The sequence below is a fragment of the Strix aluco genome, chromosome 12, assembly GCF_031877795.1.
Source record: "Strix aluco isolate bStrAlu1 chromosome 12, bStrAlu1.hap1, whole genome shotgun sequence".
In the NCBI taxonomy this organism is placed as follows: Eukaryota; Metazoa; Chordata; class Aves; order Strigiformes; family Strigidae; genus Strix; species Strix aluco.
The window spans coordinates 4,979,734-4,996,356 of NC_133942.1; the positions used below are offsets into that span (position 1 = coordinate 4,979,734).

A 16,623-nucleotide genomic window follows, 5' to 3' on the forward strand; every position below is an offset into this window, starting at 1 on the left:
AAAACTGTGTAAAAATGTGGTTTAATTATTATGATAAAATTTACCTTTCTTTTGATAAAGTAACTACCTTTGGCAAAGACAGTCTTGAACCCCGAGCAGGTATTTTTTGCATTGAGCCACTCCTGATTTTATTGAATTTCTCTTATCTATCCCATTTCTCATCCTTGAGTTTTACAGCGTAGCTACTCAGTGTAGCAATTTGCCTGTATTTTGATGCCATCAGATGAATTTTTTTACACAAGTTTTGTGCTTTTGACAGTGAATGTTATTGGCTTGTGTTTATTAGGATTCCTGTGACAAGTTTAATATGTGGCTAAGGAATTAAATGTTAGCCTGTGACAAATGTTATGAAAATCGTACATTCATGGAAAATTGTACATTCATGGAAAATTGTACATTCACGGAAAAAACTTTTCATGTTTCCAATTTTTATGGTCCCTTTTTTCAACTATGTAAGCATTTCAGGAATCGATATGTGTGTGTGTCTATACATATGGAGAAAGAGATTGAAAGGAAATGAGAACATAAACTATTGATCAAGCAGACTGGAACAAAATTACTCATTAGTTAAAAATGGCTAACGATGAGAGAGCAATGATCTATCACAGGCTGACATCAGTATGATGCATCTGGGAAAGGGCAAATACAGTAGTAGAATGAATCGGGCAAGATATTTGCTGTAGTGATAACACTGTATTTATGCCATTTTTCAAGTCACTGGTGAGAAATCTGAAATTGCATGCAAATAATTGAAAGTCTACAGGCTACAAAGATTAATTCAAACTAGAGTAAATACAGAGGGTCTGTGAGGAGGGTGTGGGTGACTTGTCACACTAGAACTAAGCAAACGTGACTTGTTGAGCGTGCCACAGTAAAAGCTGGGAGATGGGAAGGGAGTGGAGAAATAGTGCAGCTCACAATAAATAAAAATGCTGATGATAAATGACAGGGAGGAACAAAAATTTAAAATAAAAGGCACCGTTTTCATAAAGTATAAGTAATGGCAATTTGGTCACAAATAAATTCAGAAGACAGTTTTTAGATGTCAGAGTTATGTACAGTTATAACAGCCATCTGATACAGATAGTAAATACAAAAATATCTAAATCATTTTAAGGTGGAGGTCATGGCATGTTTTGTAAATTTATGGAAAGTTTATATGAAGTGGATGTCTGAAGTTGTAGGCAGCTGGACTCAGCCCCATCCAGATTTTTCTCCTACATGAGTTCGAAAAGTGAATATATAGGTACATCTTCATGTACTTTGTGGTATAGGTTTACGTGCTTGTCTGAGAGTTAAGCCATCTTCTTACTCTATAAATAAATATTTCCATATGTTAATATTCTCTAATTTATAATCTGAAACTTGAGGAGTTTTTGGAGAGCTGCTTGTCTGCAGCTATCTGTTTTTAAAAGCGTCAAATCCACCTACAAACATTTACAATCATTTCACAGGAAGAAGGAAAACATAATCTAGTATTCCTTATTCCCTAGCATGAAATAAATCTCATTGATAGGTGAAGCGTGTAAAATGTTTGCCTAAACTCTGTAGCCCTTCCATATTGACTTTTTGATAAATATTAAAGGGCAGAAGGTCACTTTTGACTTTCCTGGAACTTGAACAATCAGAACTGCCAACATAAGTAAGCAAATCGCCCTTGTGTCGGTGAGTGTAGTAAAAACAAATAAATAGCTGAATGTTCTTCATAATAGATGACAGTCAAATTGTATGTACCTGCAAACAGCGGCGCTTTCTGCTGCTGAGCTAAAGAAGCAGAGAGTCTTAGTACGCAGCTGGATGCTTCTTAGTGGCCCATCTGTTGACAGAAGATTTTTGACATGTCTGTATGTTAGACAGTTTAGGGCTTGTATTGCCAAAAAATTCTACGTCTCTGAAATTTTGTGGATTTTAAATATCTTTAATTAATCTTACTCTGAGTATATAAGGACATTTAAAAAAGCAGCCAAGAGCCAGCAATAACAACTTTGGTACATGTCTTAAATGAAGAACCTGTCTGTTTTGCTGTGTTGTGCAGTACCCATCTTCGGTCATACATACCTGTAATACAGTATCACTGTGATGCAAAGGGGTGTGTGTGTAGTGCTGTACGTAGTGTTTCTTGGGCTTCCACAAACCAGAAAAGAAAATCTTTGGATCAGTACAGCCCTGCCTCCTTGGTAAGCTGAGTTTCTTCGCAGAAACACAAGACAATGGTACCGTAGGAAAGTTTCCTCTTAGTTTTATGTCCATTCATTTTAAAAAGTCTTTTTTTATGTAATTTTAGCTTTTGGTTACCTGCTGACTTCAAGTATTGAATACAGAGAACTCTCTGAAAAATTTCTGTTGTATAAACTGCAGAGTTTTTGTGAATAAACAAATTATTGCTAATCACGATATGCCTTTGTATAACGTTGCCTGACTGCACTTCCCACTGGTCTGTGCTTTATGGAGCCTCAGATGGACTTACCGGGCATCAAAGTGTAGATTACTGAAAAAGTTCTAGACAGCCATTTTCATCATAGCCTGACTTTTAAATTTCAGATCTAACTTACTATCTTTCCATTTTATAATTTAATAAACTTTGCTGCAGGAGGGGGTGAAGGCTTTTGTATAACCTTTCATTGTCTTGCTGGGCAGCCTATCCCACAAGATTCTTTTATTTGTGAAAGGGGCATCAAACTGTTGAACAATTAAGCACTGAATGATTTGCCCAGATGAACTCTGAGTTGGTAAAGGAAGAGTGTGAATAATGTCTGCAAACCACTGCCTGCTGTGGTCTTTTTAGCATGCAGCAACATGCCTACGGCAGATAAGAGACTGCAGCGTGTTCTTCAACCACAGAAATATTTCTTTCCAAATGGCATATATGTGTCTTGATTTTAAAATACTTTTTAACTTTACACTTTTTATATCTTGGTTCGATTTGTTCTTTCATGTATCCTCAAGAGGTCGTTTCAAATTAAAATGGCTGGCTGTTTAACTGGCCCAGATGTAATTTTGAAATAACACAGAGCTTGCATCAGCTTCTGTCAAACCCTGATCTGAAAATTTCTGCCAATATTGCTACTGTTCGTGCTGGAGTCCCTGAAGCCATCTTTTTGTGTGTTGAATCTTACTGTAGTTTTGAGTTCAAGCACAATTGGTATGTTTTTGTGGACGCTAACACCATCTTTTGTCTTTTTTCCATTTTATTTGAAGTTCCTCCTGAATTCCTGAAGCGGCCTGCAAATATTTATGCTCATGAATCTATGGACATTGTGTTTGAGTGTGAGGTGACTGGAAAACCCACTCCAACTGTGAAATGGATCAAGAATGGCGACATGGTGATCCCGAGTGACTATTTCAAAATTGTTGTAAGTATATTGTCCATTTTGCAGATTTTTAAGCTGTTGGTCCTCTAACACATAGCATGGAAGCTAAGTTCTTTTATAGGACCAGCTTCCTGGTTTTGTACTATTGATGTTGGGGGTCTGGAAGAGAAATGGTTTCTTGAAACCTTTAATGCTCTGTAATTCAGTTGTTTTACTGAACCACTAAGGCACGTTGCTTATATTGTATGAATTGATTTCTTTGTAGCCTAGATTTTCCATGAGAGACAGATGCACACACAATGACAAAACGCACTGTATTTGCTGAACCTGTTAGAGTGCAGGCTCACCGTGAACACTGACTGACTGTTTTCTGCAGCCGTCTGTGATCAATGAAAATTACAATTTCAAACAGGAGTTTAAATATAAATATAACTGAGTTGTGGATCATGAGTTTTGGCAAACCGGTACTTCTAGTGGGAAATTTTAGATGTAAGTGAAAGTCATTATTGAGGCATGGTTGAGAACTTAATGGTTGTATAATTGGGTATACCTGAGGTTGTAGGATTGTAACAGTGAGCTACACGGTTATATTCAGTGCTTAAAATATCGTAAAAATGGCTGTGGAGATGTTATGACTTGCCACTGATATGTGATGCTAGAAAATGATAGCCATTAGTAAGAGCTTCTGCTGCTTTTTGATACTGTATAATTTGAGGATTCAGTGCAAGAGAGATGAAATCTGACGGGAACTCCAAATACATTTTTCCATGTTACTGTTCAGAAGTTTCTCCTGTCATCGTAACGTGCCATAATAATACCATTGTTTTTGCAATTGCAACCCATTTTTAAGTGTTGCATTTTTCCTTTACTCTTCAGAAAGAACATAATCTGCAAGTTTTGGGTCTGGTGAAATCAGATGAAGGATTCTATCAGTGCATTGCAGAAAATGATGTTGGAAATGCACAGGCTGGAGCCCAGCTGATAATACTTGACCTTGGTAAGATAAACCATGACAGTAGAGTGCCAGAAGATGGGGAGGAACAATTTCGAGGGACCATTTCCAGATGATGTGTTATATCTATAGTTAGATATAGCTAGAGTAGGATGTTCTTTTAAAATCATATGAGTGGTTCAGTGTTGTCTTCTGTACACTTAAAGTTACTTAAGAGAAGTTAAGGAGTTCTGTAGGATTCACCTTGTATTTTGGAAATTATGTAGAAAATATTTAGTGCAATAATAAACCACAGCCAGAAATCTGAAATGTTGCATGCTGTGAGATTTTAAAAAAATAACAGGATAGCCGAAATGAAAGCAATCACTGAAATTACAAAAGTGAAAAATAAGCAATTATGGAGCACACTGCAAATGAAGTATTTTACACCCAAGTCATTCATTCCAGTGTCAGAAGCTTTTTTTCTATTAGTTTAAAAAGTAGTAAGATTTGTCATTTCTGCAAACTGCAGTTGCAACATTTTTTTTTGTTACAGCTGCAGTTTAAGATAAATATTTGTTATTGTGCTCTAGTCAGTGGAATTACTAACAGTGCTCACTTTCTTGCAATGTCCTGCACTACATATTTTGGATGTTAAAAGAGAATAATCGCTGTTACGATTAAAGACCTACTATCTTCCAGAAAAAAAGGTAGTATAAATGTCATTGCTAAGACATCAGCTTGTTTTGCTTTTTCAGGTCACACAGTTCTTAAAAATAATTTCTAAGAGCACAAGGAAGAAAACCAATAGTAAGAGGGATGAGGGGACAGATAAGTCAGACCAGAAAATATTAACTCTGTACTTTTGGGGGCTTTTGTGTTGACTGTCTTTTTGGGGTATTGATCAGAATTCTAATTTCTGTTTTATTTGGATAGAGAGGATTTAGGAGAAACAGTCTTATGTATGGTCAGAGGCATGATGTAACTTCACACTTACAATTTTAACAGATGTGAATCTGCTAGACATGGTTTTGGTGTTCAACATACAGAGAGAAAACTGTTATGAGCGTGCCATAAAGAGAGAGATTTTCCATTTATTTTCTGATTGTTTTGTAGAGTAGTTGTGTGCTTAACTTCTGAATTCTCGTTTGGATATGGGTATGTTTCATTGCTGGCTGAAGAGCTGCATGTACTTTCCACAATTATTTGGGGAATGAAAGGTGCCCTCTACTGGATTCAGCAGCTTTAATGCTATAGAGCCGTGGGATTTCAACCTCCAAGTTGTGTTAGGCATCTGGATCCAGCAATGGCTTACTGTCATCAGGTTGCCAGAAAAACTATTAGAAGTAATTTTATTTCTGCTATATGCATGAATCACCTGAGTAGTTTCCAAATCTTTCGAGCGGAAGCATTATTCCATATTTTCCACATTTGAAAAATACTGAATAATTAATGTACTTGGGTTTTGAAGCCCTGCCCGAGTTTGTACTTTCACCCAGTTCCCAGTAGTGGTTTATAAATTACTATTACTGTTATTATTTTAGTTCCTGTGGTCTCACTCTTCTTCCTTTCCCTCTCCTGTTGTTTGCCCAGTGGTTTCTCTTTCCTGTTCTACTCTGGCAACCTGTCCTGTTATACTAAAGGACTTTGCCTTATAATGCTGTCCTTTTTCTTTTGCATGCTGCCAAAGGATTATGGATGCAGTGTTGATGGAGTCTCATTTCGGGTGTAAAGATACACTCCCGAAGTCGTATCATTCTGTTACATGGCCTGCAGTGTTTTTAACAATGCACTCCCTGTGTAACGCTGATGCATTTTAGTTGTTGTTTTCCAGCAGTAGAGATAACCACATGGTACATCACTGGAAGTACATTTTGTTGTTGTTGAGTAGTGGCATAACAGGTAGTGCAATTAGGAATGAATGTACTATGTCTTAGTTGTGATATATGAAAACTGGTATACACAGTCGAAGAAAATACAGATGTTTGGTATTTTAATACCTTCTCACAACATATGAACAGCAAAGAAGGAAACAATATTCAGGGAAAGAGGGTGAAGGTATCATATATAGTAGTTCTTTCGTGACCGCTATCTTGGTATGAAAATTAAAAACACTAATTTGAGCAAAAACTATTCTGAACACTTTGGTCAATAATTCAGAGACCTTTTATTTTTTTTCATACCTGATGATGAGAAATACCTCCTTTGCCAATTTGAAAAGTAATTTCAGTGAAGAAATGTTGATTACATGTTCATCAAAGTTCTTCCCAATTAGCAGTGTGTCCCTTTCATTGCTGTTCTGTTTTCTCCTTCCTAAATGGAATTGGCAAACATCTGGCTATTTACAAACTATTTCCCATTAGCCCTTTTGCTTATCATATCAAATTGATCTTTAATAAATTAAATTTAAATTAGAAAGCAGGAGCCTGATGGAGTTTCTCAGAGAGGCTGCACACATTCTTTATGGGCCAGTATGGAAGAAATGGATCAAGACTATTCTGTGGGCATCTGTAAATGGGCTGCAGCATTGATTGTGATATAACTCACAACAAGGAAGGAGGTAGTTGGCTGACATCAGAGGCAAGTTTGAGTAGCTGGAAAAGGCAGAGTTACTCAGACTTTGAGGGAGATATGCTGAAAAAGGTTGAATAGAAATAAACCAATAAAACTGTTGGTACTTTGCATATTAGATCAGAACTTAGTTGCCTCTTCTGTACATTAGCTTGTTTCAATCTAAACCCTTCATATGGAAATCTTCCAGTGGGTTGGGGTTTGCTGCCTAGAACATTGCTGCTTTATCCATAGCTTTATTAAGGTGTACTGTAAGGGTTTCTGAATGGTCTAGAAGTAAAACACCACATCTGTATTTTCTTCTGTCTTAGAAGGTGGCATGATTTTTAAATACAATAGGCATAGAGTATATGGTGTGACTGTCTGCTGCAACAAAAGGTTTTCTGTATTTGAACATAGATTTTTGACTTCACAGGAAGCAGTAGTTTGGTGATTCACCTTGTCTTCTGCACAGTGACAGTTTTGGTGTGTGAATGTGTGTGAGTGTATGTTGCGCGTGAGTGTAAGTTGTGCATAGCCACACAGACCGGTGTATTTGTAGACTCTCATCTGCTAGAATAAGCTTAATATAATTGTTGATCAGACATAAGTTTCTTTTGGCTTGGTCTTCTTTGTATTTGGGGTGAATTCTGAAAAGCTTGCGGTATATACAGAAGTTATTTGTGGAAAATATTAAAAAATTGACTGGCTAAAAAAGTTAGAATCATTTGAAGGCTTATTGGAGTAGCTTTTTATTTTCAAATTGTGTAATTCTCTGTTAATAATTTAGAAAAGAAGACTGTACTTGGAAATGGATTGGCTGTACAGAGTCCACAACTTTTGCTTTTTGTGGAATTTATAAAAGAATTGTGGCATTGAGAGAGGAGATTTTTAGGACAAGTGTTCATAATTGAGAAGGTTGAAAGGGGGAGGAGAGGGAGTGGGGTTCCAGTAAATGGTCTGAGTTAAATACTCTTCTACCAATTTCCATTGTACTTCTCTTCAGGTGTAGAATTCTGCAACAGAGTTGAAAAGCATCCCATCTGCTTTCCAAATACTTCGAGATTTGAAATTGTGTCCCTATTTCTCAGGTAGTGTCCTACCCCTGGAGGTTAAGTACCTTTGGGAATTTCACTGGGGTTGTGGCTCTGCTGCCTGGTCTGCCTTTTAGGGAGACTTGAAGAACTACCTAAATGGCATTGCTCTGCCCTTGCCCTCTGCCAGCGTTTGGCAGTCTCCATGCTCCTCTCTGTGCCTCGTTGGTTAGAAGATAGGTGATCTTTTCTTATATCCTGCAAATGCCACCACAGAGGACTCCTGCATAGCCCAGTGAGAAGGAGGGACCTTAGTTGTGCCTTGCAAATTACTTTCTCAGCAACCTCAAAATCTCTCCCCCTCCTTTTTTACACAAAACCAATCTTTTTTATTCACAATTAGATCCTGATGGGTCAGCCTCTGACCATCTCAATTACAGATCAGATATACTAGTATGGTCAATTATAACAAAGCTATTTCTTGTCATTGTTTTTACATCATTATTTTGTGTGGTCTGTGAAGACCTCAGTAATGGATACATTTGGGTTTTCTTCATGGAGGTTAAATGCTAGTGACAAGACTGAAAAATTCAGCCAGGACCTGTAAAAGGCCCGGCCTTTTCCAGTTTATCTGGCATTGCTCAGAATTGCCATTTGGGGACTGAAAAAAGAACAGGTGGTAATAAGTAAAAGGAGGTGCCTTTGGGGGAGGGAGGCAGATGGTTCCCTGTCACCCCTGTGTGATAGGCATTTGACAAGTACTCAGGCACAAAAAAAAAAGGAGTGATTCTTGAATGCTGTATAAAGAAAAATCATAGACTGTAAACAAATATGTCATGTTATTTAGAGAACAGTTTCAAAACATTATTTGAGACGCACTGTATCACCTTCAAAATTCCAAAGTGTAGTATAGTATACTGCATGATTCTTGTACTTTTATGCTGCAAAAGTTAATGTTTGCCATTCTGTGCCGTATTTGTGAGTTGTATAGGAGTGAGATCTTCAAGTGAATGAATTGAGTATGCTGCTGGATACCAGTGGAGGTGGTGTGTTGGACCTGCTATACAGGAATAGAAAAGAACTGATCAGATATATAAAGGTCAGAGCAGCCTTGGCAGCAGTGGTCATGAGATGCTTGAATTTAGGCTTCTAAGAGAACTGAGCAAAACAAATAAGAGAATTACAGCCTTGAACTTCAAGAGAGGAGATTTTGACTTGTTCAGGGATCTTTTTGACAGGTTCCTATGGGAGATTGTGTTGATGGCCAAGAGGCAAACTGTTTGATCCTGAAGGACAGTCTTCTCAAAGCACAAGAATGGTCTATTTCAAAGTGCAGGAATTTGAGCATGCGTGTCCAGGAGACCAGTAGGGATAAAGAAGGAGCTCCTGACTTGGCTCCAACACAGAAAGCAAGTACATAGAATTTGGAAGCAAATGCTGAAAAGTGATGGATATTGCCTGGATGTGCAGGGATGGAACCAGGATCAAAGCTCAGCTGGAGCTGGAACCATTTCAAGGAAGGTTATGGAGCAAATCCCTCTGGAATCCATGTTATAGGTACATGAAAGAGATGATGATGACTGGGAAAATCAAGCATGGGTTTACCAAGGACAAATTGTGCCCAGCTATCCCAGTAGCCTTCTGAGATTAAATGGTTGGCCCCTTGGTCAAGAGGAGAGAAGTGAATACTGTTTACTTTGCCTTTAGCAAGGCCTTTGATACCATCTCCAGTAGTATCCCTGAAGTTTAACTGGGGAAATACAGACTGGACAGGTGGGTGGTGGGGTGTGTGGGGAGCTGGCTGGCCCAGCAGGCTCCCAGCATCGTGGTCAATGGGGTGAAGACTAACCGGTAGCCCAGGTAATGAGTGGCGTTACCCGGGGCTTGACACTGGGACAGAGAGGGTTTCGTATCTGCACCGGTGACCTGGATGACAGGACAGAGAGCATCCGTAGCGGGTTTGCAGGTTATACTGGGTTGGGAGGAGCAGCAGATACGCTGGTAGAGAGAGGGACCCGACGGGCTGGAGAAAGGGGGTTGGTGGGAACCTCTAGAGTTCAACACTGACGAGTGTGGAGTCCTGCATCAGAGCCAGAGTGCCTCCATGCACTAGAGGCTGGGCACCGGCTAAGCAAGCAGCTTTGCAGAAAAGGATTTGGTGGGATAGGCAAGAGGTCAAGGGATGTGATTGCTTCCCCCTACTTGGCTGCTGGCTTGACCACATTAGGACAGTTTTGAGCTTCCCAACACAAGACAGACATTGACATAGTGGAGCCCCAGTGGAGACCTACCAAGATAATTAGGGAGGTGGAGCATGTGGTATACTGAGATGTACTGTGACTCTGAGAGAAATGAATTTGATTAATCCTGAAGAATGGAAGCCTAACAACATGTTATTGCTGAACCAGCTGATGGAGGTCATAGAGCAGATGGAGATAACAGGAAAAGCCTGCAAAAAGGGAATTTCTGATCAGATAAGAGAAAACAGTTTCACAGTGAGGATAGTTGCAGTCAGAACAGGTTGCCCAAGGAGGTTATGAAATCTCTGGTTTTGGAGATTGTCAAGACACACCTAGACAAGGCCCTGAGCAACCTGGTCAAAGGTGGCTCTGCTCAAACGAGGGGTTTTATAGATGACCTGAGATCCCTCCTAACTAGTAGTATTGTATAATTCAGAAAGACTGTCTGTCTGAGAGGTGTGAGTGGACCCCATTTATCTCTTTGTGCAGTCTTAATGTAATAGCCAAATTACGACAATTTTGTGGTATGTATTTCCCTGCTGATCTCCTTGGGAGAAACATAAATGTCTGGTATTGGTGACAGTTTGACATTACAAACCAAATTTGATTAAAGTATAACACCACTTCAGTTGCACTGTATGATATTAATTCCTCTGCTGAATTGCATTATGTGAAGCCTAATTCCGAGAGAGTTTTAAAGACATCATTTATTGACCTAAATTGGTGATTTCTTTGTGTAATTGAATTCTGTCCAGGACTATTGCTGCATGAATAATTTCATTTTATGTTGGTGCTTCTCTGCCGGAGTTTGGCCATGAGCTATCTCACGTCTTATAGCAGTGAAGTGAGGTGGACAGGACTCCTGGTAGGGTAGGGTGGGGGCTTCCCTGACCCGCAGCAGGGTGGAGAACATCAGAAGTCTGATGAAAGTTTTCTGGAGACAGCACATTTCAGCTAAGATTGTGCTGAAAATCTGGCGTTTCTATACTGCAAGTGGTATTCGATTGTTTGAGGTTACTTCAGGCTGACACAGACCCGGAGATTTCAGTGGATCCTGTTCCACTCTTAGAAGCTATTTCAGCTCCCCCAGACTGATGCCAATCAAAAACATTCCCAGCTATATTTGGATTTCCAATTTCTTGTTACTCAGACCTTGGACCCTTTTTGCTTAACTTATAGTCTGTCGAACCTTGGCCCTTCAGGCTGTTTCTCCACTTTGACAACACACTTTGAAATTCTGAATGCACCCTTTGTTGCGCTTGCAGCCCTCCTGACTTTGCATTTGATTAAACCTTATGAGCCTTTTCTCTGCTTCATCGTCTGGATTGTTAAAAAATATATTGAATCATATGGAACTCGGCATCTCCTCCTGTATACCCCACTTCAATATCGCCTTTGTTTCTGACACCGAAGCACTGAACTACTCTGCATGTGATTTTCCAGCCAGTTATGAACCCACTTTTGTAGTAGCCTTATCTAGAAGATACATGTTTGCTTTTGGAAATGTCATGCAAGGCAATATCAAAAGCCTTATTTAAATCAAGATACATGAAATACTCTGTGTTTTCCATATCTGAAGTTCCACTATTGTGTTGTAGGAGGAACATACAAGTTCCTTTTGACAAATTTTGGCTTCTGACGAAAGAAATACAAAAGTTGGCACTAACAGGCTTGTGCTCTGATTTGAAAAACTGTTGCACTTTGGGGTATTTTCCGTATGTAAAAAATTTGCATAAATTTAACTCCTACCCTTGTCTGGTTCAAGCCCTGAGGCAGACAATTTGCATGTTACTTCAGGACCTATTTTGGATGATTTCACAGATAGCAAATGTAAGGCGCTCTCGCATCTTACAAAGGTAATTTTTTAGAGTATTTTGTATGCAGTCACATAACTGTGAATCAAGAACGTTTTGTGTTGTTGTCAAGCTAGTACAGTGAATATTTTCTTAGTCCATGGAATCCTGTAGAGCTCTTGGAGACTACGGAAGTACTTGAAAAATATGCGGGGTATTGTGGTTGAAATGTCAGAGCACGATGAAAAAATGTTCACTGAATAAAAGAGAAGGACTCTGTTGGGTATTCCTCCTGAAGACTGTTCTGTTTCTTCACTCAAACAAAAGTGTCTTCATGTTTCTTCTGTCTTACACAATTTTATATATCTTAATGCAAGGAAAATCGAAAGAGGTCCCTGTGTTTTACGTGAGTGGCTTTCAGAAGTCTTAGTGTCCACCAGAGAAGAAATGATTTGTAGATTAGAACTGAATAGTAAGGCTACAAACCCTTGCAGCCAAGAATTCAAATTTTCTGTAAAGAAGAAAAAGTACTCAAAAGAAATGAATTGTGAATCTCAGGGGAGCAGGAAATAGTAATGAACCTGACAGCAGGTCTGTGCAAAGGGCACCCGACTCTGCTGGGATTGGAAACCTGGTGAGATGTGAGAGATCCCGTCTGGTCTCATATGGGGAGAAGATCCAAAAGTAGGAGGATGGAAAATCCCCTATGATGAGTGTCTTCAGAGACAAGACTAGCAGCAGAATTTCCTCTCCCTGTGAGAAGTGTCCCCCCTTTTGTCTATCATATATCAACATATATCCATGTGGGTTTTTAACTCACAGACTTAAGGCTTTGTTTAATGTAAGCAACCAGTTGCCTTATTAAAACATGCTACTCATGCAGTGTTTGTCACAGTTTGTCAAAACTGTTTCTCAAATTTAGAATGATGCTGAAGGTTATGGGACTGTGATATTTGAGCCAAATATTTTCTATATGATACATGCCATTTAAAATAGTTTGGCTATTTGGAGCAGTTACTGTATTATAAAATCCAAGTAATTTCCTCATTCACCACTACACTCACATAAGCTTTCTGCTCTTCTGCGTGCACACACATATTCACATGTATAAAAAGATGTGCATGCATAAATACTCATCTTTTAAAATAAAAGAGTTCTAGGATGCTGTAGATACTACAGTTCTGTGAAAAACTTTAAAAGCAACGAATGTAACAACTACAGCCTCAATACTGATGGCATAATGAAGTTTTTAAAAAATAATGACAGCACTTGTGTCATATGTAGGCGAAAGCTTTTCCAAACTCGCTGCCTCAATCACTGTCTTATACTATCAAAATGGCTTCATATGAATGATAGATGAACAGCTTGTAAGTCTCATTCTCAAAGTTGTGTTTTAGGAACATAAACAGAATCTGAAATCACAAACTGACTTCAAACAGTGTTTTGTAAAACCAAAGCCAAACTCTCAGAATATTTTGTTACTGGTTGTGTACACTTCATTGCTAATTTTCTGTAAACATAACAGTATGTTCTCCTCTTTAATGCTGAAAGACTTCTTTTTTTGATTTAATTTTGATTTTAATTTACATTACTTAGCTATTATTACTCAGTGAAAGTCAGCATTTGTGTTTCTCAGGGCTTCATGTATGTTCAAAATTGCCAGAAGGCTCTTTTAATTCAGTTAGCTTCATTTCTTGACTCAGTCCCTGTTTAAAAAATGGCCTTTAGTTATTCCCTCTTCATGGCCCTGCTTATATAGAGTCTTACTGAGAAGTCAAACTGATTAAACTAAACCACACTAGATCTCAAAAGTTCTTGAATTTTAACTTCATGAGATTGGGAGCTAAACTGTTCTCATATTCTGCGTTCAATAGACTATTCATGTTTGAAGTTGGCATGCGCTTTAAATAAATTGCTCTAATTTAGATTAAATTAGTAATAGATTAATGTTTGCCAGTGCGCAGTGAATTGCAGGAAGGCATAACAAAATTTATAGGATGCTTTGATTGTGCTTATTAGTTTTCATTTCTTGTTTTATGACTGTATTTACAGTTGACTTGCCAAAGAAATCTGAAACCTCATGAAGGTACTCATCGGATTGTGTGCACCATGACTTAAATTTAAGTCTGCTCAGCGCAAATACGAGTTACGGTGATTGCTACTTATGCAGTTATACTTGGAAACAGTTGGACTGTGTCACCTGTTTAATTTTGGTTTTCATGAGTGAAATTCATGGTTGAAAGGTATTTGTATTTAAAGAAATTATATGTCATGTTGTAAAGAGGAATAATACGTAATGAATGTTAAGTGGAGGTAGGGAAAGAACTTGTAGGAGCAAGAAACTTCAGTGTATTTTGAGAAACATGCAACACATTAATACATGCTTTCTGTCCTTCACCTGTATTTATTCTAGATTTATTGTACCAAAGCAAAAATGGAATAGGATGTGTATACACTGCATGACGATTGTGAAACAAGTTCAAAGGCTTTGAGTCCCTGTTTTACATCATCTCTTCTGGGTTATCCTGAGCTCCCCATAGAGTTTCTCAGCCCAATGAAAGTCTCTTTGCCACCAGAAAGTCTAATGAAAGCAAATATGCTTACCATAGTATCACTTACTAAATCCACCAATATAATTTTCCATTTATCCTATTACATTTTATATAATTGTTGTTTCTGGCAACTTGACTACTGCCTTACTAGATAATATATTGTCAGCAATGGTTATTACAAGGAACCAAAGCTGTCCATCTCTGTAACGATATTAAGCAAATGCGAGTGCGTTCAGTGTGACCAGCTCCAGTTGTTGAGTGATGGTTGATTGTTCCTCTGCCTATATATGGCTTCTAGTTACAGGTGAAAATAAAAATAATCAGGGTGAAGAACATCAGCTGTAAGTATAGGATGCATTCGTTGTGTCACAATGGGTGTTTGTAGTGGTTTTTGTTGGTTTCTTGTTTAGATGAAGAGTATAATGGCAGGATTAGCTTTAGCTTGATATCTGTCATGACTACCGAAGGCATTTCCTCTGCTTTTATTATTCATAAACACGGTTGTGAAGATTGACAGAAGTGGCCTTAATTTGTAATTGATCCTAGCCTCATGTTGTAAAGGAAAATATCATATTTTGTCAGTCTCGCACCAGAGGGGGGAACAAACGTGTGGATATGGTCTTAATTGGTTGCTTATATTTCAAAGTTGCTAAATTATACAGTAATATCAGAGACAGCTGAATGCCATTTGGAGAAAAAGAAGAAGGATTGGTTTACAGTTTGGTTGCATATGTAATAGGATTCGTACAATTGAGTATCTGAATCTGGGAGAAGACACTCTCTTACCTCTGATGTCAGGTATTTTTCCAGCAGTCTTGAGAAGATAACCTAAATAGGCTTATGGGTTTTATATCATAAAGAAATCAAATCAATCTAACTAATCTAATACTCATTTTTAATAATGTGCATTCGCATTTGCCTAGTTTCAGTATTGAAACTAACTGCAAATTATCACTGTTCTCACTGCATTAGAAATATCCTGGTGTGCTATTTTCTGATTTTCATGATTGTTTCCCCTCTCATATCACCTCTCTTCCCCCAAAAAAGAAATGAATAATTGTGGAGCCAAAGTCTTTAAAAGACAAATGGATTCTGCATGGTTTTTCCTTTTGACACATTATTATTGAAGGTGCTAAAGGAAAATAAGGAAAAATAGGAAAGTTGTATCTGGGTCTGCTTTTCTGAGTCCAGGTCAGAGCTAATGGGGGCTACGGTGTCTCAGCAAAGGACATTTCACCTTGGGACTAGAGTCAGTGTCCTCTCTCATTCTCTTCGTCAGCACTGTTTTACATATAACTGCTTTTTAATCTCATTGGTCGGGAGGTTTTAACAGTGGTCAATGACCTGAGTGATCCATATTTAAAATGCTGCATCTGTTGTTATAGACTCCATCATGTACATTTGGGGAATAACTTCACATTCTTGTGTGCTGTGATCTGCATACCAAATTCCCAAGCCTCTGTGCTGGTCAAAAAAGTTATATTTTAAAATGCTGATGAGGTTTGCTATTTCTTTTAGAATCAGAAATGTGAAGATGCAAAAGAACATTACCCGACTCTAAAAACGGAAAGTAAAAAAAAAAATCTTAAGCGTTCATAAGATGGGCTTTTGTGTCCTTTCTGTGAATTCCCAAACATCCTGATGTCTCATCTAGTTTCTGTAAACACAGTGGGTCTGAGGTAGCCTGTCAGCACTCAGCAAACAGCAGATGTGTATGGTCTTTAACTGAGAAGTCCAGTGGAAATGAGTATAAAAACCCAATACTACATCTGATAGTGTTGCTGTAGACATAGTTATAGCCTAAAAGAGGAAAGGTGGGGTTTGCTTGCTATCTTCTCTCCCTTTAAAAAATAAAGAAATTGTATGTATCAACCTAAATGAAAGAAAAATAAGAATGCACTAGATATGTATAAGAAACAAGTAGCTAAATGAGTAGATGTTTGATAAAGATATTAGCAGAAATGAGTACAATTTTGAACCACAAACAGCTTGTTCAGTCTCATCTGTTGCAGCTTCAGCTTGCCAGAGTTGTTGCTGCGGCATTGTTTGAAGTGTCAGCAGATCCCAGACAGAGGGAAATTAGCTTTCACTTCCAAATTATTTCTCAGAGAAGACTATGTAGGCTAACATTCAGATAAATCCTGTGTGTACTGCAGCCACCTCTGGCTTGGCGCACAACACCTGCAGATATCCTAAATGAGAAGATGCACAT

General features: G+C 38.3%; 1 protein-coding gene across 9 annotated transcripts in view; it reads left to right on the top strand.

The window, feature by feature from the left end:
• The window catches only part of NEO1 (neogenin 1), a 210,905-nt gene that overhangs the window by 129,935 nt on the left and 64,347 nt on the right, over positions 1-16,623 (top strand). For all 9 annotated transcript variants that reach the window (XM_074837258.1, XM_074837261.1, XM_074837262.1 and 6 more), the window contains exons 6-7: positions 3,199-3,353; positions 4,188-4,308. In XM_074837258.1, coding sequence (XP_074693359.1) covers positions 3,199-3,353; positions 4,188-4,308 — 276 coding nt within the window. The remainder of the gene's footprint in view (positions 1-3,198; positions 3,354-4,187; positions 4,309-16,623) is intronic.